The following is a 25,474-nucleotide window of genomic DNA, read 5'->3' on the forward strand; positions in this document are numbered from 1 at the left end:
ATTTATATTTATATTTTCTAATCTATTTGGAGTACCTTTCCTGTGTGTGAATCTCTGTGGACTAAAAGCAGAAGCAGAGAATAGACAAGGTGAACTTTCTGTCTTCCAGGCCAGGGGGAGATTGGCAGTCAGGACATTTTGAAGGAATTTTTCTACAATGCAGAGAAAAGCTTTTGGTGAGATTTCTTTAGTAAACTAAGGTGCTTAGCTTAATAACTCTTCTTAAGCAATGTACTTCACTTTATTCTTCTATATGTTAAAAAGAATTATTACAAGAACTATCGTACAAGGCACATTTTAACACTTAAAAGATGACTTTTTCTAAATAATATTGTTTTTGTAACATATGGGTACAGCTTTACATTCAGTGTCTTTGTTCTTGTAATCTTTCTCCTCCTTGTTCTGTTAAAGCTGTCTGCTGAAAATCCAGGGTAAGTCCCTTTTCTACCTGCAGGATTTTACTCTGCTTTTATTCTCATGTGTCTTGACCTCTTGCTATAGGTTGTCCTTTCGCATAAAATTTGACAGTTACCTTTTTAAATCTCGGGGTTTTTTTATTGATCTGATTGAATTTCAGCTTTTTAGGAAAAGGTGTGGCATAGGTTCATCTTGCAGTTACATCAAAACATGCAAGCTAAATRTAAACAAATTTTTTGCTTATAGCACCTTTTTTTGTTTCTTTGTTTTTTTATCTTCCTATCTTCCATGCCTCGGTCATTATCTCAAGCCTTGGGGAAGATTCTTGGTCTCTGGGGCAATATGGAGGTGTGTTCCTTTCCTGTACTGACAAGCTGAACAGACGTACCTTGTTGGTTCGACCTATAAGCAAGCAGGATCCTTTCAGTAACTTCTCTGGCTTCTTTCCCTCTGTAAGAATCTTATTTTAAAATTTTTTTAAGACAGAACTTTCACTAATAAATGCCAGTAAAAACAAAAGAAAAAAAAMMCCCTTAAATTAATTTCTTGTMATTTAATTTATTTTTGTACTGAATATATTTCTTGCTTGTATTGATTATGTTACTTGTGTTATTTCCATCTTATCCTTTAGTAATAATTGCCATTTTTTAGTAGATAAGGAAATGAGGATTAGTGGTTCACAACCTTGTATCTAAGAACAGACCACTGAAGTCAGTGAGATCCATTTATATTAGAAGTGAGAACATACAGTACGTTTGAAGGCCAAATATGTAAAAGCCAGTACTAAATACTGCATTTTTAAGTGTAATTCTGATACCTGGTTAGGGATTTAAATACTTGGTATTACTGCAGTATACATTTATGCAGCCTTATAAAATAATTTCTCTTATTATGATAATGCAACAATTAACAATTTAATATTTGAGTTTCTTTTAAATGCTTGGAGCATTACTTGCTGATTCAGAATATCTCAGTGTGAGATATTTAAGCCATTTTCTTCTTGCTTCTTTATGTTTGAAGTACTTTTTGTGTTATAACATTGGCCTCTTAATCTGTGGGTCTRTGGAATTATTTTATGTTAGTGAAAGTTCTGGATGGTCTGATTTATTTTCATCATGWATATTGATGGGAATATTGATTGGAATACTTTCTCTTATTATGTTTGTTTCAGTTCTTATGTAAATTACCAATTTGTTTTAATTCATTTAATTGCAAAATCTTCCAGTTTTCCACCATTTAATCTATGTGTCGTATTTATTTAAGAAAGTGATACTGTTCTTCTACTAACAATGTTTAAATTAAACTGATTTCAGATTGATTAAGATCTGAAAGAAGATCTGCTGAAAGAAGCAACTACTTGCCAAATATAGTTGCTTATATTTGTGCTTACATGATTAAAGCTAATATTTAAATAGTCTTAAAGATTTTTTTATTACAATAAAGTATTTATTACATTGTTTAAATAATGCTTTTTTACATTTTTCCATCATTAACAATGACAAAAAACACTTTTAAGATGGAAACTGTTCTATACATTTTGTGGGACCTAAGCATTTAGTTGTCATCTTTAGCTACACAAATCCCTCTTAAGTGAAGGAATCTCCTATTTTTAAAGTATAATGCAATTTATCTTGAAATTATGTGCTTTAGCATGTGGCACATCTATTTTCTTTGAATTCTCAGTGGTAATGAGGCAAAACCAGTTCATTACTTGTTTAGTTGACTAAGGGTGGTTTATACACCCATGCTGAGATGGGCTGAAGCCATCTCAGCACCCAATTGATATTTTAACAATTATGGTGTCTACCATGTTCAGTAGGAACAATGCAAAGGGATAAGATCTACAAACATTTTAAATGAAGGAGGAATCAAAATATGTAACTGTTAAAAAGTATCAGAAAGATTTGATGAATTTCATTTCTTGAATATRTAGGGGGGTTGGCTGATTGGATATGAATTTTGTGAAATATAAATAATTCAAAAAGAAAAAGGTGTTCAGAAATTCGAAGTTTTAGATGACCCAGTGCAGAGAAGTGTGGACATGCGCATTCAAAATAATGAAGGATGTTTTGGCTTTTTTTTTTTTTTTTAATATTAAATGACTTGAAGGGTACTAGAAAACATAGAATCTTAAACATCCTCATTAACTGGAAGTATGGTAATTGATGAATGTTACATGTGGATTTTTGCAGCAGTTTATTTATTTATTTATTTATTTATTTATTTATTTATTTATTTATTTATTTTTCATTGAAACAGACAACTGCAAAACTATTAGATGGGTCACATCAGCAACATGGATTTCTTTCTCTCACTTATACCAAAGCTGTGACAAAAAATGTCCGGCATAAACTGATCTCGAGAAATGAACGAAGAACATTCCATAAGCTGTCAGAAGGTCACACTGACGGTTCTCCTCATTTTCTTCATGAGATCCTTCTCTCTGCTCAGGCCTTTGATGTGGTCCTCTCTTTTCCTTTGCTAAATGCAATTGCAAGCATTTTTCAAGCCAGGTTGCCAAGGAGTCAAAAGGAGAAAAGGAAGTCACCGGGGCAACCTATGAGGACTCATGCTCTGACTTCCCGCAACTTGCCTCTGATTTATATCAACACTGGTGTAATAAGAGTCTTCTTTCCCAAAAATGAGGAAGATCATCATACTGCAGAAGGTACAGTATTTTATGTTAGAGATTTTTTGCTGTTCAGTATGGTAGACAAATACCTCTAGTTAAATCACTGAACACTGCTTCAGTTTTAAAGGTTAGGCAACATCTAACATTCATGCTGCTTCTCTGCACATTCRCTCAAAATTTCTTTTAGCAATTTATTTGATTCTTGCTTTCCTGGTACCTATAGAGTTTGCGTTTAAATATGATTATAATTAGTGGAAAGAGAATGCAGTTCTGCAGTGGTGGTTCTGTGTCAGCTTTCATTAGCCTGATGTCAGTGCAGTGCTCCATAGACACCTGTTCCAGCAATGGAGTGTAAGCAGGGAACCTCAGTTCATATGGAAAACCGTGTAGTAGTAAAGCAGGTAGATATTCTAGTTTACTTTGGAAAATATTATTAAAATGTGCCTTGTGGATGATGCCMAACAGATGATGCAGTTGAGCATTTTAGTTTAAGCTATTTCAGCTCTCTTTCAGCAAGAGGCTTTCAGGTATTTGCAGAGTTTGGGTAGTGTAAGCCGTTCATAAATAGCTATTTGATCAATGGATAATACTTGTTCTGTAAGATATTGTTTTCCCTTTGTATGTAAAAATACATTACCATCCCTATTACAAACTTTATATATAGAAATGCTGATGTTAAAATTAGACCATGTCACAACTAGTAGGAGTACATTCACTTCTCACAAYTCTTCTAGAGATTAAAAAAAAGTAGTGTTTTACTAGTATCCTGGTATGTTTACGTAAGTTCTGTAGGTATGGGGGATATTTTTTTACCATTATGTACAACAACACACAGTATAATCCTAAGAGTATAGTCTTTAGATTTTTCTCATAACCTAATTGCAAGAAGTGCATGCAGTGAGAATTTACATAGATCATTTTTTTGCCAGCATCCTCTACAATTTTCCAACTGGGAATGCTGAAAACACAGGAAGATAAAATTAGACTGGCTGTCTTGGCAAGAAAGAATTATGATTCTAGTTGGAAGGGAGTTCTAGGGCATGCTGTCAAGGAAATCTTTTTTTAAAGTATGTTTTTGTAGCTCTGTAGCTGTATACTTCATTAAAAAAGAATTATAAAAGAAACTTCATCTTTTTGCTCTTTCTTGCTTAATAATGCATGGGAGGAACAGAATTGCTATGGTTAAGTAGTGATAGTGGGAAGAAAAACTGAAAGCTTTTAAAGCACAATGCTGCAGACTAAACTAATAARAAAGCCAGCTACCCACTTCCCACTGGAAAACTCTGAAATAGCGTCACTATGAAAATCGGTACTGTTCTTTCATTCCTTCTTTCACCCCAGATTTTCCCRAAGTTTCATTTGTTTGTGTACATTAAATAAATTGCTTCTCTCTTCTCCTGCTTATTGTCTTCAAGAACAATAGAAATTAGAAACAATAAGGAGCAGGCGTTGAATAAGACCCACATCTCTGGTGTGGTAGGTCAGAGCATAAGACCCCCATTCATCATTTATTGACTAGGAGAGATTTTCAATCCAATAAGACTTGTGTTTCAATTTGTAATCACTGCAGCAGAAGTAGAAAAATTATTTCAGTTTCTCTTCTAGTCARTTGTCTGCTGGTCACACCCTGTGCATACTGGTAGCTATGAACACTACYCTTCTCCCAAAACCCACATTTAATTGTGGCTTTACCTGTATAGTTAAAAAAAAAAGGCAAATCTGTTGTTTACTCATGCAGTCCAAACCCAAACTTGCACAAGGAACTATGGRAAACAAACACTGAAATCATCAAAATAATGCTTTTTCTTCTGAGGAACTTGCACACGTGCATGAATGACTACACCCACACCATTTRATAATATTTTAGGTTCATGGTTTTTGCAACAGCGCTAAATTAACATTTGTTTTCGTGGTAGATTTGAGGGCAGAATTCCATCCTTGGCTTTAAAGTAATGCTGCTTTCTCCAAGTTTGATTTGTTAATACATCAGGTGGTGTTTCAAACTCTGGCCAACAGCCCACACTTACTTAGCGATAAAATAATGTTAACTAGATATATAAAAGCAATATATGACAAATAGGAGGAAGAATTACTGCATAGCAGAAGACTGTAAGTAAAAATTGTAAATTGCAAAAAACTAATAAAAAGTTGTAAAGACAGAAAAGAATCCACATCTGGATGGCTTGAGGACAATAGCAACTCTTTTTTGTATGTACTAGGAGYATAATATCAGGAATCACTATAAAGGACATGATAAATTTGTTGATAGTGAAAAAGAAAAGGCAGCATACTGAATAAATGTATGTCCTGCATTTGTAGAAGTGATATATTCCTGTCACATGAGCATGACTCTCTACTTTGAAGTCTGTCGTAACATATGGTCTGTAACATCCTCCTCACTTACTATTAAAGTTTCAGATCAGTCAAGCTGAGTAACTTGTGCTCAGGGATCTTGGTCTTCTGAGGCTAATTTTTAACACACCTTGGAAGAACAGGTTTTAGACAGCTGAAGGTATATCTAGTAAAATGAAAAGTGTAATGTTCAAATAAAATTAAAACAGGTAGTTTTACTGCTCTCCCTCAGAGATCATAAAGGAAAAATATTACAGGATTCAGTTAATAAAGAATTTCATATTTGTTACATGATAATAAATATTGTTTTATGGAAAATTAGACTTTTTAAAAACATCTGATTTCCATTTTTCATTGTGGTTTCAATTCCTAGTTGATAAAAYGTTTGCAAAGATTTGATATGCTTAGACTTTTCTACGGAGTTTGACATTGTGTCTCATGGTATTTAAATACATCCCCATGCTGTATCTGTGGAAATGTCAAATTAATTAAAAATGGCTAACCAGAAGTCTAAAAAGAAACCACAAAAATGCATCAATTTGGAATAGTAAGTGAAATTGGTGTTTAATAGTCTGAAAGTAGATATAAAACCATTGCTGCTATCATCAGCAAATGTTGCAAAGAATTGCCTGAGGCTGTGCATCTGGGTTACTGTGCTTAYATCACTGCTTGTAGAATATACAGTAAATCTTCTAAAGCTAAATTATAAATCAACAGTTTATACAGACTGGGTCTTCAGGACTGGGGAGGCTGTCCTGGGAAACAGTGGCTGCAAAAGGCTCAAGGGTCACMGTGGGTTTAGTGAAAAGAAATAAGGAAGGTAGGTGTACTTCTGCATATGGCAGATGATGGAATATCACATCCAGTTTTCTTTCTGTTATAAAACTGGGTATTGATAAAAGTAGAGAGGTTGCTGGAAAGTATCACAAATATTAAGTGCTAGATGAGAAGGCTTAAAATAAAGGATTAAAAGAGCATAATTTATTTAGCTCAGCAAAAAGATGACTGAGTGGATAGAGTAAGATTGTGAACARCCTTATCACACTTGAGTCTGTAAGRTTTTCCTAGATTGTACTTATATTGTAAGGATAAAGTCATATATGTACAATATTATATTGCAAGTACACTTACATTGTAAGTATGTTCTTAAAATGTAGCATAGATGTTTTCCGCTCATTTTTTTTTATTATCTGCAATGCATGTGATTGTTAACTTAATTATTCCCTTATTTTGAAAAGCATGGCTTCATGAATGGAGATACAAATTGTCCTTTGAAGTCATATGACTCTTTAGGAACCAGCTAAATATATTAATGCCTTTAATTATTGCGGGTTCAAAATTGGCTTAATTTATTGACCTTCACTAAACTCTGCACAAAAGGTCCATGCCCAGCCTTGAAAAAACTCCTAAAATATTTACACAAGTAGAGACCGTTATGGGTATTCCTGTGTTTATTTTGCTTTGTTAACTGTCAGAAACAAATTAAAATTCTTAGCCAAGATAGATCTTATTAAGAACCACTTCCCAAGAGTAAGGCATTTGCCACCCAATCAAGTTGCTGTTACCATCAGATGTATATTTAATGCCTTCTCTCCATTTTCTTATGTGAATATTGGAAAGCAAATACCTGACATCTAAGTGTACGTTGGCAGTATTCTAGTATTTAGTACAATGCCTGACTAATTTTTAAAAATATGACTTCAGATTTAGTCAAAAAAKGGATGTTTTCATTAGCTTAATTTTTTGTGCCTTATTTCTGGCAACCAAACCATCTGTAAGTTGTTTTGCTTTGGGGAGCTAAAGGACATGACTCTATTTTGTAAGTACATGAGGTTCTTTTAAATAGATCACTTGTATGCTGTTATATTTGTGTATCATAACATGTATTCCCACTTTGCCACATATTTACTGGGGTATTCCCTAAAATCATTTCAAAATATATTAGAATTTCTGAAATTTCTGTGATTTGTTAGATCTGTTCAAAGATACACTTGTCTTTATATRTATTTGGCTGCAAATCATGGTGTCTTTTTCACCAAGACATTAATGGGTCTGAAGAAGCCGTTTTTGTAAACCTATAGATTTTGCTGGTTCTTACCACACCAAGTGTTTCACACTTCAGTAAAATATTTAAACTATATTCTTCTACTATAGTCTTGCTTTCAAAACTCACATATGAGAGTCTTGCAGAACTTCTTTGGATGCGGCAGCAAGTGTGATGTTGTTCCATCCTTGTTACATCTCACACAGGTGTTGGGGTGAACCATTTCCCTTCAGATGATGAACTCTTTGAACTTGCAACCCATGTGCTCCAGAGTTTCCTAGTTWCGTGGAGTCTGAGCACAACCTTATCCAAATGATTTGTCTGTGTCTGCTGACAGGGTTAGCTTTCTACAAAAAATGTGGTGCTATTTTATTTCTGGGCAGAACACTGGTTTTCTGTCTGCTATGACCACTGCTTTTAAACTGARAAACTTTACATGTGGCTGAAATTTGAAAATTATGGAGATAAGTGGAAAGCTGAGATTTTGCTTCTTGGAGTAATTTTGTTACTGATGTGAAATTTACTGTCCAGTACTACATCTTGTTCTTTGTATWTGTGTCAGATTTCAGATTCTCTTGTTTCAGTCCTTGTGTTTGAACTTTTCATGTGTGTTGCAGCTCATTCCAAATGCTACCAGGATGGTTATATTGTGATATCCTGACATGTTTCGCATCTAAAGGATCTAGACCCATAATAAAAAGGATGCACAATTCAGAGTGGTTTACATGTTGATATTTCAGCAAATAATTATTGGAGAAACAAACAGAGCATGAGTAAAAACTCCAAAAAAAGTATCAGAGAAAATGAGAAGTCACCGAGTAGGATTCGGTAGTGTAATAAAACTCTGGGGAAAYGAGAGTTACAATAATTTTGTCTTTGTGTATCACAGCAGGGCTATTGATTTTATGTTGCTCCTGTGCAAAACTGAATCYGTAGCAAATATTCTTACGTATTTTTTTAAGAAACGTTTTTTCAGTGTTCCTTTYATGTGCATTTGACTTCTAATGAAACCTGTATTTTCTTCCAACTACAGCTAATCCAGCAATTAAAGAAGACACTTTGGTTCTCAAGATTGGATCTGTCTCTATGGCTCCTCAGGCTGACAACCCTCTTAGTAGAGCTGTGCTCAGAAAAGACATTTATCAGTAAGTGTCAGGGGTGGGGTTTGGCTTTTCATATATGGTCTCAGAAAAATTCATTCTGGGAGAAGTTAATTGATCAATAAAAYGGGTACGTGCAGCCTGTAAAAATACTTTTCACATACAATCTTTTGATATTCAAAACCAGGTTTTTCTGATTTTCTTCACTTGTGGGCTTTCAAATCCATTTAGACAAATCAAGTTCTGCTGTGAAGTGCTGATGAATAACAGAATTTAAATGTCAAATCACTATGAAGTTTAAAGTCACAGATGAGAACATTTTAAGAGGCTTTCTTTTGTTCAGCTGCTACTAAGTTCACCTTAGAGAAAAGGAAATTTTTTGTGACTACCAAAGTGTTCAGTAGCCATATAGTGAGAAGGAGATAGATCTTAATAATATAAATGGTAAACATATATTCAAACTGTAGGATTCTTGATGTCATGTAGATCAAAGCTTAAAGGAATGCAAACTTCTAAGGAGCTCTTTCCCAGTAAACACATTTTCTGTGAAAATGTCATGCTCTGGATTGTGTCACTAAGTATGTGCAAACCACACTAATCATATATAGGCAGCAAAACTGGTGAACATATGTAATCAACATGATAAAAGTAATATATGATCCTTAGTAGAGTTGGCACTGTTGCCAGACATGAAAGTAGGGTTGCAAATAATACCAAGTGAGAAAAGTCACAGAAATACAGATGAACAAGTGTCTTATACTTCCCGTTGGTCTGTTTTTCAGATGTGGCAATATTTTTAACTACTTCATAGTGCTCTTCAATAGAAATTACAAACATCAAAATCTTTTCCCAGCAGTAAAACATTTACTGCCTTGAAAATGACAGCAAGTTTTACTTTTGTCAAGACTCGGATTTTTAGGAGACCATGAAATATCTCCAATTTCACTTCTGTTCACTTAGAAGTTGTAAGAGAGTCTTTTTCTTCATGTTTCCATGTGGAAACATTTAAATTAATGGGTTTGCTTGTATGTTTAGTTATAGTAGTTTATCGTTTTTTTTTCCCCTTTTGTTTTCAAATGAACATCATATCTTTTGTATTATGGAGCTTTCATGGAAGAAATCTTACAGCCTGGCACTAGCAATGGCTTTGATTGGCAGGGCCTGATACATCTCTCAGTGTGCTCACAAGTAAGAGATCTTCCAGACATTTGTACAGGCTCTTCCTGCTTCTGCCCTTTCTGTCTGGGAAGACCTCCATATGATACCTGCTTTAAGAGTCCACTCTCCTCATAGTAAAAAAAAAACTTTATCAGAAAAATCCCTGATCATAATTCAGGGATTCCCTGGAATCTGTGATTACCAGCTTCCATAAGGTTGTTTCCATCACTGAGGGGAACTGTGCAGTATTCCTTGTATGYACATTACAAACCAGTGAGTGAGCAACTGATTTACATCTACAGTCAATGAAGCTGTGCTACTTAACATTTTTGAGTCTATGTCTTTGCATATGTGGTTTTACCTGAAATGCTGAAATTCAGTGCTTTTCAAATCACTCATTTACTTAAAGGTTCTGATGCTCTTTTGTATTATGGTCCTGTGGATCTTATATACGTCTTCCAGACAAGATTTGTGCAGTGTGTATTTGGTTTTCAGAGTTTTAATGCAGTTACAGTGTGTACCAGTCYTCCTTTAGAAATCACGGCACCAAATGGATAAGGTAGAAATGAGCACTGGGCCAGAGACATCTCTCATCTGACTGCTACTGGCAGTTTGTGATCAGTCTCCCAACATCATGCTTCCTGTGTTTTTTTCTGAATTTTCTTACATAATTAATGATTTCCTCTSCTTCAGTCACCACACTCCTAATTTCTCATCATCTGTCAAATGGTTTKGTCTTCTCTTTCCTTCTTTAATCATCCAATCAGACTAGCTTTACTGTTTTTAAGACATATCAGAGCAGAGCATCAAGTTACTTTGCAGTGTTTTATGAGACAATATTGAAGTTGATAGTGGGTGGTCCTTTGGTTTGGGGAAGAAAGTGACTATTTAATCTGTTTAGGCAAGCGTCAACTTTTTCAAACAATAAAAAATAATATTTGTAAAATTTAAAATGTTAAGATTCCTGTTTGGGGTTGAGCTAGATCCATTTTCTAAGTACAAATTCTTTGATCCAGAACAAACTATACTCATAGAAGTGTGGTTGAAGATATCTCTTCATTGTCTTACATGGCAGTCACTGCTGTTAGACTGCTGGAGTGCTAAGTGAAGTTAATTACACCATTTTTCAGTTTGTTTTTTTAAATAATACAAAGGGGTTTGTATTTTTGGGCAGGATATGCAGTCTGTATACAAGGGGAAAGAAAGCTAGTGGGATATTATTAACAGATGATAAGTCTAATGTTAGTATTTGTTTCTCCAAATGTGAGAGTTCTTCTAACAAAGTATTTGCCCTTTTTAGCATGCCCATGCTACATGGTACTAGGTAAAAAACCTGGAGCTAATACAGAATGGTTTAAAATGGAGTAGTAAAATGAGTAAACCCACACGATACATACCTCATGTACTTAYGTGAAAGATTTCTTAGTAAATATTAACAGAGGTACAAGTAGTACAATATCCAGTGTAAGAGACTCTAAAAAAATAAATTACAGCAGCCAGTTGGTTACTGAAGAATTAGCAGCTATAGCATTCTAATAATCCCAACACGTCATCTTCTGTCTTTTTCCAGCCTCTCTTCTCTAATTTGATGCTGCTGCTTTTAATAGAATAAAAGAAAATAAATTGTTGTCTGAACCACTGTCTTTCCAGTGTTTCTGGAGTGGGGATACAAACTTTATTTGTGGTGTCACTTTGCTTTAAACCGTCTTCTGTTTAGTTCTGAACTGCAACCACATGCAATTAGTGTCACTTTTGTACTGCTTCATGAGAAAGAAGAATTTTTGCTTCTCATTTAGAAACTGTTCTTTTAGGAAAGGCTGAGAAACATTTTCATGGCTAGAGGCTGAATCGTATTTTCAAATATCTTTTGAATTTGTCCTATAAATTTATACACAAAAAACTGAATAGGCTGATACATCATTAGCACKATGCCAGTGCATGAAAGGTAAGCTGGGTACAGCTGCAGGTCATACTAAATAAACCAGACCACTTTTGGCCTGTAAGCTGAAGTGACTCCATCTATTATGTCTTAGGGAAAAGAGCTTACATGCTAACTTGGAGAGAGAACTCAACTGAAAATGGAATGTTGGAAAAACCATGTGCCTTAAACATTTGGACACAAATAYAATTTCAGGTGATTGTTGGAAGTTACTGATATAGTAACTTGTAAAAATTAGTAACAATGTAAAATTAGTAACCATGTAAAAATTAGCCTATTTCCTCCCATAGAAACTAATTTAGTTTTGATTATTAATCTGTAATGAAGAAAGATATATGTATCATAACAGCAAATTTAGGGCTCCTGAAAGAAGTATGGTGACACATTTTTCTCTGGTGACAGTAAGAGACAATGTCTCTTTTTCGATTTTTTTTTCTGCTAAATCATATGAATTTGTTTCTTGGTTTTAATGATGTCTCTGATTCTTAAACTTCAGTTCCAGCTGTATTTGTCTTCCACAAATRTGACCAGAACTATACATTCCCATCAAAGTATGCCAGTTCTGTTGATTGGAACTCTGTAGATTATCAGAAGGCCTTAGGGTGGGGCCAGGGAGCAGAATAAAGGAGATTTTGGATAARAATCCAGTAAGGCAGCTTCCTAGCCTGGCTAAAGGGAGGGAAGAACAGTTAATTGAAACTGTGAARGAGTCAGAGTCAATGAAGTTTCTGCCAAGCAGTGAAGAAGAAAACTATTTGTAGTCTTTAACTACCTGATGATATTAAACTTGGGCTTGGGAGTGAGGGAGGCAGCAGAAAAACAAAATGATGTGGTCATTTATTGCTTGTGTGATTGTGTTAGAACTTTTGAAGAGGCCAAATGCATAATCCAGTACATTTTACGAAACAGAAAAAGGTCTAGCAGTGTTGGAAAGGAAGGATATTGAGATAGGGAAATCATGTTAATGTCTTGATGCAAGGAAGGTCAGTCAGTTATGTGATATTGGGTAAGTTACATTGGAGAGAAATTTTATAAATGGTGTTAAGTAAAGGCAGAAACAATCATCTTTTTGGAGGCAAAAAGTCACATTTTTCAGGCCTGGGCTTGCTCTTCTTTGGCTCTCTGGTGTCTAGTGTAAAAAATTTATCTGAAGTTTCTTTCTTCACGATCTTAATACAACTATCTCATCTATGGATATGAAAGGATTGCTTCTGCTACAGTGTTAGTGTAATGGGAGTAAGAACTACACAACTTTTAGCAGTCGTGGTGTTTGTAGCAATACTTGGTTTGCTTCGGAGGACATCCAAGATTTCTTGCTTGCAGTGAGCACTTTTCTGAAAACTTAAGTGCATGRTTTTATGTGGAAAGTGCTAAAAGGAGTTATGTGGCTGATTCTGTTTAAAAAAGGTAAGAATAGAATCATGAAATAATTATATTTGGAAGGGACTTCTCTAGTTCATCTAATCCACCCTCCTACTCAAAGCAATTAGATCAAGTTGCTCACATCTCTCTCCAGACAGAAAATCCAGCAGATTATTTAGATATTTGATCATTAGTTATCAAACTAACAGACTTTTGATGACTACAAAGCAACTCTGAAGGGACCAGGAGAGAACATTCTTTTCCATGTATGGAAATGGCTGCAGCAGAGTGGCATCTCTCAGSAAATTCAAAAGGCTACATTTCCTTCTTTGTGTGTCTTCATACATTTTCCTTTTGCCATTTCCAAAGTTCTTTCTATTTTAATARAAGTGGCTAATGGAGAATATCAGCATGAATAAATTATAATGCTCTAAGGAAGTAATTAATCAGATGTGTCTGTAGTTGCCTTGACCACTTTTCTGCCCAATTATCTCACATTCTATGAGAGAATTTTGTCAYCATTTAGATTACAACAGTGTTTTCCTGTATGTACAAAGAGTGCCTAGTGCAATTAGGCTGTGCATAGTTGGAATCATTGACCACTTCTAATCAGTGGAAACATGACATAAACACTAAATTAATTTTTTTTAAGTGTTTGTTTTGGGGGTATGAAGAGTGAATAGCACTAGTTGTGCTAAGCTACCAGCAGAAATGCTTCCAATAGGAAAATGGTTGAGAAAAATTCATCACAAGACCCAGAAATTCTGTTTCTCTGACTGAAAAAGTAATAATTGGATGTAGGGTTATGCTTAAATATGAAACGCCACAGAGCTGTAATTCAGATGACATTAAGTTCTGCTTCTATATTGGGATAAGGGCCCTGTTACACCAAATACTGTGCAAATGGTCTGATCAATTATGTAGGTAATTGCTGACCATCCCCAACATGGTTGTTTTTAGCAAACTGTCATGAAACTTTAATTAATGGAGTTTTAGGGAGTCACCATGAACAGCTAGAGTAAAATAATGTTGAGTTACTGTGTTAATTTTTAATATGTATTAATTTAATATTAACAAAACTAATTTAATAATKATCTAATATCATTAATGCAGAAATTAAATTGCTGACAAAGAGCTTAGAGAACAGAAGCTGTTTGGAGGCTGTTGTGTGAAGGTCTTACTTATAAAGTCAGGAATAATACTGCTAAATTAAAAAGTTCTGGGAATTTAGATAAGCAGAATCCCAAGCTTTCCTCAGCTTGGCCAATAAAGAACCTAATTGTTGACCATGCTCTGAATTCATCATTTTTGAGATCCAAGGATTTCATTCATGTCATATATCAAAGCTTAATAGTCCAGGTCTGAGTGTTTTGTGGTCATTTTCATGTGTAGATCTTTCATAGATCAAAGCATAAAGCTGTCCCTAGACTGTTTCCAATTTGTGAATGTAAATGGAAATTCTTTAGACATGCCCCTCCTCCCAAAAAACATTTCATGTAAAGAATTTACTTATTAAAAGGTAGCTGTAGATTTTATTGTTTTTTTCATTAAACTGATTATTAATAAAAGCATTTTCTTTTTTTTTTTTTTAATTTCTGTAGTTTAGGGTTTTTCACTGTTTAACTCTCAAACATTTGCAAATAGCAAAGCAAAGCTATTTTCTTTATAGAATATCTGCTATTTATCTTCAGTTCAAGGAACTCTGTCTAGAACATGCTAGTAATAATTCATGTAATGCCCATAATTGGTTAACAAAAATCCTTCAGTAAAATAAGGAGTAATAAACAATTTTCTGTGTCTGTGCTGATAGTGCTGGAGTGAAAGGAAGGAAAAAATGATTCAAGGAATTTATGAAAGAAGCACATACATAGCCAGCAGTCTGTGTGGAAATCTGTTTTTTCTTTCAAATGTGGTTTGGAAAATCAAATGCTTTTGAAAAATTTTCAACAGCACCCACATCTATAAGCATTTCTCTTCAGAAATATTTTGACATGTTTATATTTGAAAAATTATACCTTGAAATTGTTGTCACAAAAAGCCTGGATTTTCTGTAACTTTATTATAAGTAAAAAGTTTAACTTTTGATATTTTTCTTTTCAAACCAAATAGCAGTTTAAAAACTGTTTTGTTTTTTGGTTTCTTTTGCATAGAAGTTAGCATTRAGATAACTAAATGTTTCCCAGAATATGGACCTAATATGAATAATTTCCTTTTGAGAGCTGATTGTTTTTCAAAGGTTCTATTAAGACTTATTTTCTATTTTGCCTTTTTTAGTTTTTAATACTTCATTGAGGCTTATTTGGTAGGCAAACAAGGAATTAGCTAATGCTGTCCAGAGTTTCTTCTTTGAATAAAGGCAACAAAGATAAGGATTAAAAAAAAATGCATGCACATAGTTTCTTAGGGAAATGTGAGCTGCTTATGAAATTGTCCATATCTACCTTAGGGCATTAGAAAATGGGACRGCTTTAGTATGTTGTAAAATCTCTACTGCAGTTTTTTGTGAATTTCAAAATGGTTAAAACTGCAGAGGTAATATTATGTAGGAAAAAACTTAAAGAGAAGAAATTCTTAATGTTTTWAAAAGTATTTCTGTTATGGAATTGAAGTTGTGAAATGGGATTGCATTAGCATCCTTTTCCATTCTTATATTCCTATGTTAAGGAAAAATAAAATGGTAACAGCAAATATTTTGAAATTTTTCCTATAATTTATATACGATTTTTTTTCAGATTTCAAGCCAGGATAGTTTTATTTCTCAAGATACTTTTTATTTTTAAACAAGATTCTCTCGACATATCATTTTAATATACTATCTTGTTTCTTTTTGCATTTCATAATCTTTAGATTTATTAACTGTTGAATTAAGGTGTAAATCAAAATGTTCATACTAAATAGCATGTTCTAAATACTGTTCTTTGCTATTGTACTTGAAAACATGTTTTTAGCATAAAGTTGACTAAAGACTTAGGAAAGTCGTCTTTATCTTCCATAAGAATCCTGCACTACTCATAGTAGCCCTACAGGAGTAGGGCTTGGAAGTACAGTCTTTTCCTGCTTTACATTTCTCTCTTCTTCTATCTTTAGCAGAGAGGCAAAAAAAAAAGTCTGCTTAGACCTTTTGCCCAGTAAAATATATATATATGGATAGCATTACATGGAAACACCACTCCTAATTAGCATTGGCATGTTTGAGGCTATTGCAGCAGTTATTAATTTAAAACTCTCAGTGGAAACTAATTGTAAAATAACAGCTGGAGCTACCCATTTAGTTTCAGAAATGTAGCTTGTTAATTATCTAATACCAAAAGCTATTCAAAGCTAAATTTATTTTTGGAATTCRGCTTTAGAAACATTCAGCTTTAACTGTGAACTTGTTTTTACTTGATATTTCTTTTGTGATTTCTACAGGAATCTTTGGCATAAATCGTTTTCCTAGATACATATATTTGAAATGCATTTCCTTATAATGTAAGAGTAAAAAAACCCAAAAACATTAGGAGAAAATATTTTTTATTTTACTTTTCTGTTTAATTTGTCAGTTTAATCACTCTGTTCTCAATATACACACCTACTTTCTATTTTTTTTCTTCCACTTAGTAGCACAGAACCTGATTCTTACACTAATTTTTCTTTTCTTTGTGCAATTCTTCATAGAAAGGAAATTGAAATACACTTCATAGAAACATTCCTATCAAAGAGCAATGTCATTATATTATTTAAGCATCCATTTGATGCTAATCAGGGCTGCATTTTTGGAAACCTTATTAGATATGTTAGTGGGAAGAGAAAAGCTAGTACATAGCAATAAAAAATGAMTTTAAAGGAATAATCAATTGGTTTAAACAGCTCAAAGTTGAAACACTTAGAATCAGTAAGAATATTTTTGAAGTCTAGTAATTCTTAAACAGTGCATATATTAAAAATATGTTACTACAAAATATAATGTCCTTCTTCAGTGATTTATTTTTACTTTCAACTTTGTTTTGAGGACACAACTTTGAGGACACAACTTTGTTTTAATACACATTCTATCTACAAAACACTTCCTTYCTTTCTGCTTCTGACTTGGCTGAGGTATTTGCACTACTGTGTTCTTGTCACTAGCTGCATCCCAGTCCTTCTTGTGGAGGGGTGGGGAGAAGCAATGAAATTATTTTTGTGGAGATTCACAGAGATGTGTTTATGTGTGCCCAAAAGCCCTRCTCTAGAGGCAGATTTCAAAGAGCAGCTTCATAAATCTCACAAAACCATTCAAGTTTGACCTGGAAGACCATGGCAACTTGCTCACATRTTTGGGAGGGGCTCTGGAGTTGAGGCATGGTGAGGAGAACCACTCTGACCTCGGGCACCTTGTGGAGGYGCCTGTTCTTCAGCAGTGTAGGACAATGCAGTGGTCTCCCCTGGCATTGTGTGCCAGTTCAGTGCCAAATATGATGTGTTTGTGCAAGCYAGTCACAGCTAGTGCTTAATTTCCTAGTTAAGGCTCAAAAAATTTCAATTTACAGTGTGGTTACRATTGTTTTATTATTAAGGTATCATTCATTCGATCACCTCTATGTGATTTAGAGCTAAATTGGGAATGGGTTTCCAGACTCCCTTTAAACTGGATTGTGTGTTCAGATCATGAAATTCTCAGGTTGGACAGTTGAGCTGTGAACTTCGGAGGCAGACAGGAGGGATGCATCTCTTCAAAATGTTGTCTGCAAAGTCTGTGTACTTTGTATAATTTACTGTAGYATGTGTGCCATTTCTTTGACTCATTATGATGCCATCGTCATAATTTAAGGTCAGAAATAAATTGCAGTTGTAAAGTAAAACTTTCACAAGGGCATTGCTGTCTCTGCTTTGCTTATACGCTATACTTTGTTCTATGAAAAGTCGATTTTTTTTAACATTACTTTACCTTCAGTCATTGGGCAATGAGTTTTGTACCCATTTAAATTGTAAATCTAAATTTGAGCTCTTTTAAGATCTGCTTATCCATGGTGTTTTTGTTTGTACTTCTATGTAAGGAGCTGGCTGAGGGATCTGAAAGGAATAAAAAATTGTTGGGGCCAATCAGGCAATTGTTTTCAATTAGGTTATTACCCTGAGCCTCTACCATATAAGCACTCAAGGATTAGCCCTGGCAAAAAGGTGTATTTTATCAGCCTGGGCTTGGATCTGTTTAATCTGCCATCATGATCTGGGCTTTTGAAACAGAACAGAATTCGACACTGTACTAAGAATTTTTTTAAGTTCTCAGATTCAGCGTTAACATTATTTAATAGACTGTAATAGTTTACAAAGGTAAACAAGAAAGGGCACAGAGACAAAGARAAAACACATTAAATACCACTTAAAAATCCCAGGATACCTTTCACAGTTTACATACTCAGCAATTTTAATGCAATGAATTTTTTTTTCAGATAAAACTGGGAAATAAAAGGTAATATGAAAGATAGAGTTATTTTTTATATGAGCTGTGTTTTGTGTTATAAAGCAACATTATTGAAGTTTTTACATTTCTTCAAGTTACATCTCTTTAATCTTTCTTTTTCCCTTACCGAGTAGCTCTATATTGTGCCTGTTATTGTAACATACAGGGGGGAATGAGGGAGGTGTTTGGGTTTCTGTTAACATGAGAGAAAATAATTAGCTGGTTCTTAAAAATTAAAGCCATGTTAAGAGTTGGATTGTTTCCTACGTAGGAATTATTTAAGTGATGTTGCTTTACTTCACACAAATTCCTTATATTTTTTCCCATATTTTGCTGATTYTTAAAATATATGATTGAATTCACATATCAAGGTTGCTTTTCCATCTTAAATACTGAAAAATGACATCYAAAAGTCTTGGTGCAGTAAATAACTTATTCTAAAAGAATTGAGGAGAGCTTTTAAAACATTATTCTATACGATTTTCTTCTTAACTGGTTGTGAGTAAATACAATTTCTGTCAGATCTGGTTTGAACAAATGCTTTTTGTTGAAAAGTATTTTCCAGTAATATATAAAGCAGACTTCTTTTCTTGTAGCATTTTTCATTCTAACAGGATCTCAAGGTAAATATAATGCAGGTTGTGTGCTTCTGTTACTGAGAAAAGCATATCCCGTTTGTAATGAAACATTTGTTAACTTCTGTATACAGATTGCGGTTCATTCCATAAATATTTGTGGGTTCTCTGATGTCCCTCACAGGGTTTTATCTATGACAAATTCATACCAGAGTTCTTAAACTACATTTTGGAGAGATTTCTTTCTTTTGCAAAACTGTTTGCYAATGTCTTTCATTTAATGCTTCTAAGTATTTCAACTTCAGTTTTCAATTATTTAACAAAAAGGATTATCAGAAATATACAGAATGGTAAYATGTTATTTTAGCATATTTCTCTATGGGATACTCTTCCGAGGTCCCATGGCAAAATTAAATCCATGTTGCAGTTATCCTGRACAACTCAAATTGTTCTGTTCAAGTGAGCATGGTTCCTAGGTCTTAACTGATTTTTCCAATATAGCTTCACTTAGCTCAACCACCTTAAGTACAATCAAAAGTCATACTTAATGTTTGTTACGTTTGAGCTCTTACTGTTCTATTAAACCTGATTATGCTGCAATAAAAAAAAATTAGAAAGTCATGTACAGTGGTTTTGTTACATTTCAGAAGCTATTCTTTCTTTCTTTTTTTTTTTTTTTTTTTAAAAAAAAAAAAAAAATTTTTTTTTAAGAATTGCTTTGTAATCTTATGGGCTTTTATTAGTTGTTGTGCACAAAGTGTACCATTCTTCAGCCTCTCAAAACATTTTTCATACCCACTGATATTTTTGTTGCTAGGGTTTGGGGTTTTTCCTGTGTGAAGGCAATGGCARGCACTGGTATGTTAATGGCTAACACAAGTGTGTGTTGAGAGTAATAAAATACAGAGGTAGTGTCAGGCATCTCTGTTAAGTTCAATCTAAGTGATTTGCATAAATCACAGATACTCCAGTTTTCTGGCTTGGTATTRTGTGTTCTCCAGCATTATAAAAGAAATGGGTGGTACAAATAGAATATAGGAGTATCTATAAATAGGTATGCCCTTTACTTGTGGGATAGGAACAGAATAGGTTGGAACTCTTTGTGATAACCAAAATTTAACTGTTGATTAGTATTACTTAATCTTTGTATGTGGCAGTTTTTCAAGGAGCARGAAGAAACTTGTAAATTAGCAAATCCAGCTGCAAAGCAAATTTGAAATTTTTTGGTTTCCCAGTTTAMGGATGGAACTGTATATATCTGTGGATATATGTATTCAAGAAAAATACAGAGGAATACAATTCTCTGGCATGTYGGCTTTGACCCACTTTATTCAGACAGCTTACAATGGTTGATTTTTTTTCTGTGTTTTGGCATAGTAAAAAAATGCCTGATAGATTATGTAACTGCAAGTGTTGTTGAAGTTGTTTTCCAAAAATAATTTTTTTTAATCCACATATTGTATTCTTCACACATTGCAGCTTATGGGAGTGTAACCGAATATATTTACTAAACTGGGCTCAAACTRCAGATGATGGAATTTGCTGTTTCCCACATGGGCAGTGTATTTGTTTGTGTGTTTGTGCTATGTCGTTGCAATTTGTTTTTTAGCTTCAGGCAGAAAAATAAAACTCTTAAGTTTTCTGTATAACCACCACCATTTAAAAGTTTTGGCTGTGTCATTGACTCACTGAACTACCTGACATCCAAATCTGTAATTTTCATGGTTGATGTTGTGAGTATACAGGGATATTTTGAGTAGATTTGCATCTTTTTTGATTCTCGCTTTGCCCTTCTTCAATTGCGTATTTAGAAGTAAAACTCCCCTTCAATATATTTTGTTAGGCGTAGATTCGTACTGACTTAGGAAGTGCCATTAACCATTATCTAATGGGATTTTAAGGAAGAAAAAATACCAGCTTTAACATGACAGACAGTATATTCTRTGATTCATATGGAGTGAGTTTTTATATCAGGAGTTTTTTTCAAGGGGTGTTGAAAAAGACAAAGTGCCAAGACTTCAGGAAAGGAGAATTAAAGGAAGGTTATTTGTAATACTGTTATTGACTTCCTTTATAATACCATATGCACTATTTCAAAAATATTCCTGCTTGCCATTATGAATATGGTGATTCAGTATGAAAAGAAAAAATTACAAGTGGCATCTTGAGGAACTAGTGTAATCAGTGTCCAAGAGAAATATGAATTGACTTGGAAAGTTCAATATTCGTGTTTTAGAGTAGTTTCCTGTATTATCCATSCTATAAACATTATCCATTGCAATAGACACATGCTGAAAGTAGGCACTGATGCACATTGTTTAATGTAAAGGTTATTTTTAATGTTCTTTTCTGCTTCAGATACTATTTGATTGATGTCCAGGTATGAGTTTGATATACTGACACAGCAGTAAAAAGAAATCCTGTCCCATGTCATCTTATCAAACACACTGAGGACAGTTTGCTTTCCAACCCGTACCTTTATACCAGGTTGTACCGCACCATTTAGAGAAATTCCATGCATCAGATATGAAGGTTGTGTTCAGTGAAACTTCACCCAGGTATTTCCAGGTGAATTTATACCACGCCTTAACTAGATTAATCAATTAAACCAAAGTAAAATAAAGGCTGAAAACAATGGGAAAATCACAAGATTATTTGTCTTAGTCGTATGGTAAAGCAAGTAGACAGAAAATATTTTTTAAAATTGAAATGAAAGCTCCTTTGATTGCCAAACAGCATTAAGTTTTGAGATAAAATTATTTCTACCATAAAACAAAAGCATAAAAGTATTTAGGCTGTATTGTATTGTGGCTTTTTTTGCTAGTCCCTTCCCCAGAYTTCCACTATTTAGAGAACCTCTATTCCACTTGGTTTTTTCCAAGGAGCATTTGGCATCCAAAAATATCACACAGACCTTCCTGTGGAATTGTGCATACTTATCATTTATACAGTCTGTCAAGTGTATATTTATACAGTGCTTCCTGAATTTGGGTGAATGCTTCAAAAGTATAAAGAGATTCCTCAAACTGTCTAAACATTAAACAGTATAAAAATGAAAAACTGATTTTTAAAAGTTCAGATTTGTTCATACTGTTATTTTTGCTGAGGAATTTAAACCATAAAATTACAGAAGTAATTAAACAGATGACATCTACATGCACAGCTGCTAACTTCAGCTTTGTTTCAGTTTACACTTTTTTTGAGAGGGACCAAAATTACTTCATAGCTTACTAATACCATACCTTATTGTCATAGGGTCATTCAAACTGTGTTCCAGAGACAACTCTAAAAGACAATTGCTCTGCAGAAGTTCTGCAGCTTCTTTCTAGGCATTATTTTAATTATTTTACCAGAGCCTTTGTAACWAGGGACTACTTTTAAATGCCTGGTCACCTCTCAGGATATGTAGAACATTTCCTGTCCATAGGACTAACAAAGGAAGCTCAGGGCGAAAACATTTGATGTGTGGTCTATTGTTATTCTTTTCATGTGTTTAGTAGCTTTTATATGGTCAATGTACTGCTGACCTTGGTGTGGCCCAGTTCACTAAAATCTGGCCTTCCTAAATTCAGAGCAAATGGAATTATAGAAGCACCCACCTTGCACCCCCACTCTAATTAATGAGTGTGTTGTGAGGGGGTGTTGTTTAATTTTTTTTCTCTGAATAGGTACTATAAGGTTTCAAAACAAAAATACTTAAGTAGTCACAAAATAGAATTAACAAATAGAATGTCAATTAAAAAATAGCCATCATTAATTTTTACCTCTATTTGAGATCTCTGTATTCTTATTGCACTCTAGATCAAATATCTCACACTGTTTTCTGTGCAATTAGTTACATTCACAAAATCATTTTGACTTTATTGCTCACACTATAAATTAGACTCTTGAAGAGGTRGATTTTGTTGTTTAGAGATACAGTTAGCAAGTTTAGAGAGAACAGGAATGAAACCTGTGTCTCCTATTTTCCTTTGGCATGTCCTAGCCTTGCAAAGAGGGAATCATGTCCTTCAGGCCCATGGCAGTTTGGCCAAAGGGGTCTGCTTAGTTCCAAATGTTCTTGTGCACAACATATGGAGACTTGGCAGGCTCTGCTCTTCTGCAAGTCCATGCCTCCAGCTGGGACTTGTCACCTCTAGTTCTGACCCTGACAGTGTTCTCTGACCCATTTGAGACGGTGTCAACCACACCAGCAAAATAGGCACAAACCATGGAATTCCATTCACCAGATTTCTTCTTCTTCTCCTCTTGCATTGTGGTAGCCCAATCGATGTCAGTCCTTTTATAAAAGGATTGGGATTAAATAATTGTTTGGAATGAAATAAATATCTCTATGAGTCAGTAGTTGCAGTTGATGAGTCTGGGCAAGTAAAAGACACATTAGTTAGAGAAAAGTTTTTTGTAATTTTACAGTTTTTCATCTCTGAGCAATTTGTTTAAGAGCTGAGGGGGTTTTTCTGTGTTGTCTGTTTTTAAGAAAAAGCTTACAAASTAATTTTAAGGGAGCACCTGTCTGCTTCAGCTTGGCAAGAAAAAGCTGTGTTGAAAAGTATTAGTAAAAGAAAATAGTATATTCAGGTATTTTAGAAAAAGTTTGATTAGTGATATAATTATTTTCTGTAGAAGAGAAATTACTGCGGAGCTAGAAAATTCTAGAAGCAGAGAGGAGATAAGTCTGTGTTTCTAACTATCCCATCTATATGTCTCAAATGTGACTATTTAATACCTAGATTGGACTTATTTAAGGGAAACAGTTGCAGGTAGAGTATTGTGATAGCTTTGTTGAAGGTGCTGAATATCTTCTTTYAATGTCACCCTCTGTCAGGAACCAYGATCATCATAGTASTTGATTCTGTACTGTGCTTGAAGTYTCYGGAAGCTCAGAGTGAATTCAAATAGCAGAATTTGAGCACTTTTGTCAAGGTTGAATTTTCTAAACATGTATCTAACACATACTTATTCCAGACTCTGGCACAGTGGAGACTAAAAGACACCTAACAACAGTCAACTGAAATCTTAGGCTCTTTTATTTGATTAACTGTTCTAGGTGATAATGAGTGTTGATGATTTATTCTGTACATGCAGGTTTTTTTTTTCTCTAGGCACTTGGGCATTCATGTATTGAATCATGTTTTAGGGCACACTAATCCATAATTAATTGAATTTTCTTTTGGTCTTTTAAAAGCACTGAGTTCCCATATGCATATTCTTGTGTTGCCTAATGATCTTTAGTTTTTTGTTGCCTTATCCTCTTCTTTAGCTTTTTAAGCRCTTACACCAGCTCCTCTCTTGTCAGTGATACTTATCTCTTTAGGAATACAGAGCAAAAAAAGAACCAGTGCCCAAGAGGTAGAAGTCAGACTGTTATCCAACATTAATTCGAAAAAGAGGAAAGTTACTTGTTACACTTGTATTTTTGCATCCCTGTATCAATTATTTGAAGCCATCTAATGCAATCAGAAGAAAATTTTGCATATGTTGTTTGCATATTTCAGTCACTGGTCTTTCTTTTTTCATCATACTAATTGTACAAGTCACTTGCCTCTCAGCTGATTTAAGTCTATRTACAAAAATGATAAACACTGCGAATCATTATAAAGTTGGAACTTATTTGTGTTGTTAACACAAAACATATTCAATTAAAATGCAATTAGTAACTTTTTCCTTTGCATTAGTGATGTGATATATTTGTCCACTATGTAAGTGTTAAGAAGTGGTCAGTCATTTTTATTTTGCTCATAGAGCTACCACTGATGTTTTGTTTTTACAAGAGTCCTACACATATGAAGGTACCTTAACCACTCTGACTTGTAGGATATCTGCCATGTATTATCTTCTGTAGATAATGTTGGTRTATCTGGCTGTACAGAGCTCAACTCAAGGGCTAATCAGACAGAATGCAGTTTTCATTGTTAAACAGATTCCTGTAATCAGTAGTATCACTTGCTAATCAGAAAAATATTAAGCAAAGTAGCCTTACTATACTCAGTTTATATTTTCACTTAATAAAAATGTGTTGGTGCCTAATCCAGAGTATGCTGCCAGCAAATATGGAGATGGGACAGTATTTGAGTTATTCTGAGGCTGAGCTGGAGAGGGGAGATGGAGAAGCTGCCAACAAAGCCAGTCACATGTGGCAAAGTTCCTGGGGAAAGGAGTCAGAAACAGTGAGAATTGGAGTTTACTGCTGATGGCACTTGAAAGTCTGCTGTACYGATCCAGACCAGAATAAATGGTTTCCAACATCCTGGCAGTCATAAAATACTGTTTGTTAAACCACAAGTCTCCCTATGGACAGATGGCAGGGTGGAGAAGCAAAGCTGAAGTTTCCCATATCCTGGAAGACATATATATCACTCAGTATGGCAGAATATGTACCCAGGRTCATGTACAAAAAATTAGACATTTGTGAGAACCTTCTCTTCTTGCAATATTAGAATTTTCTTACCTGCTGCTTTTCTTTAATTTTAGCT

The 25,474-nt window shown here is 34.2% G+C and overlaps 1 protein-coding gene across 8 annotated transcripts in view; it reads left to right on the forward strand.

Annotated features, from left to right (window-relative positions):
- The window catches only part of VPS13B (vacuolar protein sorting 13 homolog B), a 423,643-nt gene that overhangs the window by 242,629 nt on the left and 155,540 nt on the right, over nt 1-25,474 (forward strand). For 6 of the 8 annotated variants that reach the window (XM_057366267.1, XM_057366262.1, XM_057366266.1 and 3 more), the window contains exons 28-30: nt 728-869; nt 2,677-3,085; nt 8,479-8,590. In XM_057366267.1, the coding sequence (XP_057222250.1) occupies nt 728-869; nt 2,677-3,085; nt 8,479-8,590 (663 nt within the window). Of the gene's footprint in view, nt 1-109; nt 177-727; nt 870-2,676; nt 3,086-8,478; nt 8,591-25,474 lie in introns of all 8 variants that reach the window. The other 2 variants (XM_057366269.1, XM_057366268.1) reach the window with 1 other exon arrangement.

The sequence above is a fragment of the Malurus melanocephalus genome, unplaced genomic scaffold, assembly GCF_030028575.1.
Source record: "Malurus melanocephalus ecotype Western Australia unplaced genomic scaffold, MMel_1.1 scaffold_62, whole genome shotgun sequence".
NCBI classification, from domain to species: domain Eukaryota; kingdom Metazoa; phylum Chordata; class Aves; order Passeriformes; family Maluridae; genus Malurus; species Malurus melanocephalus.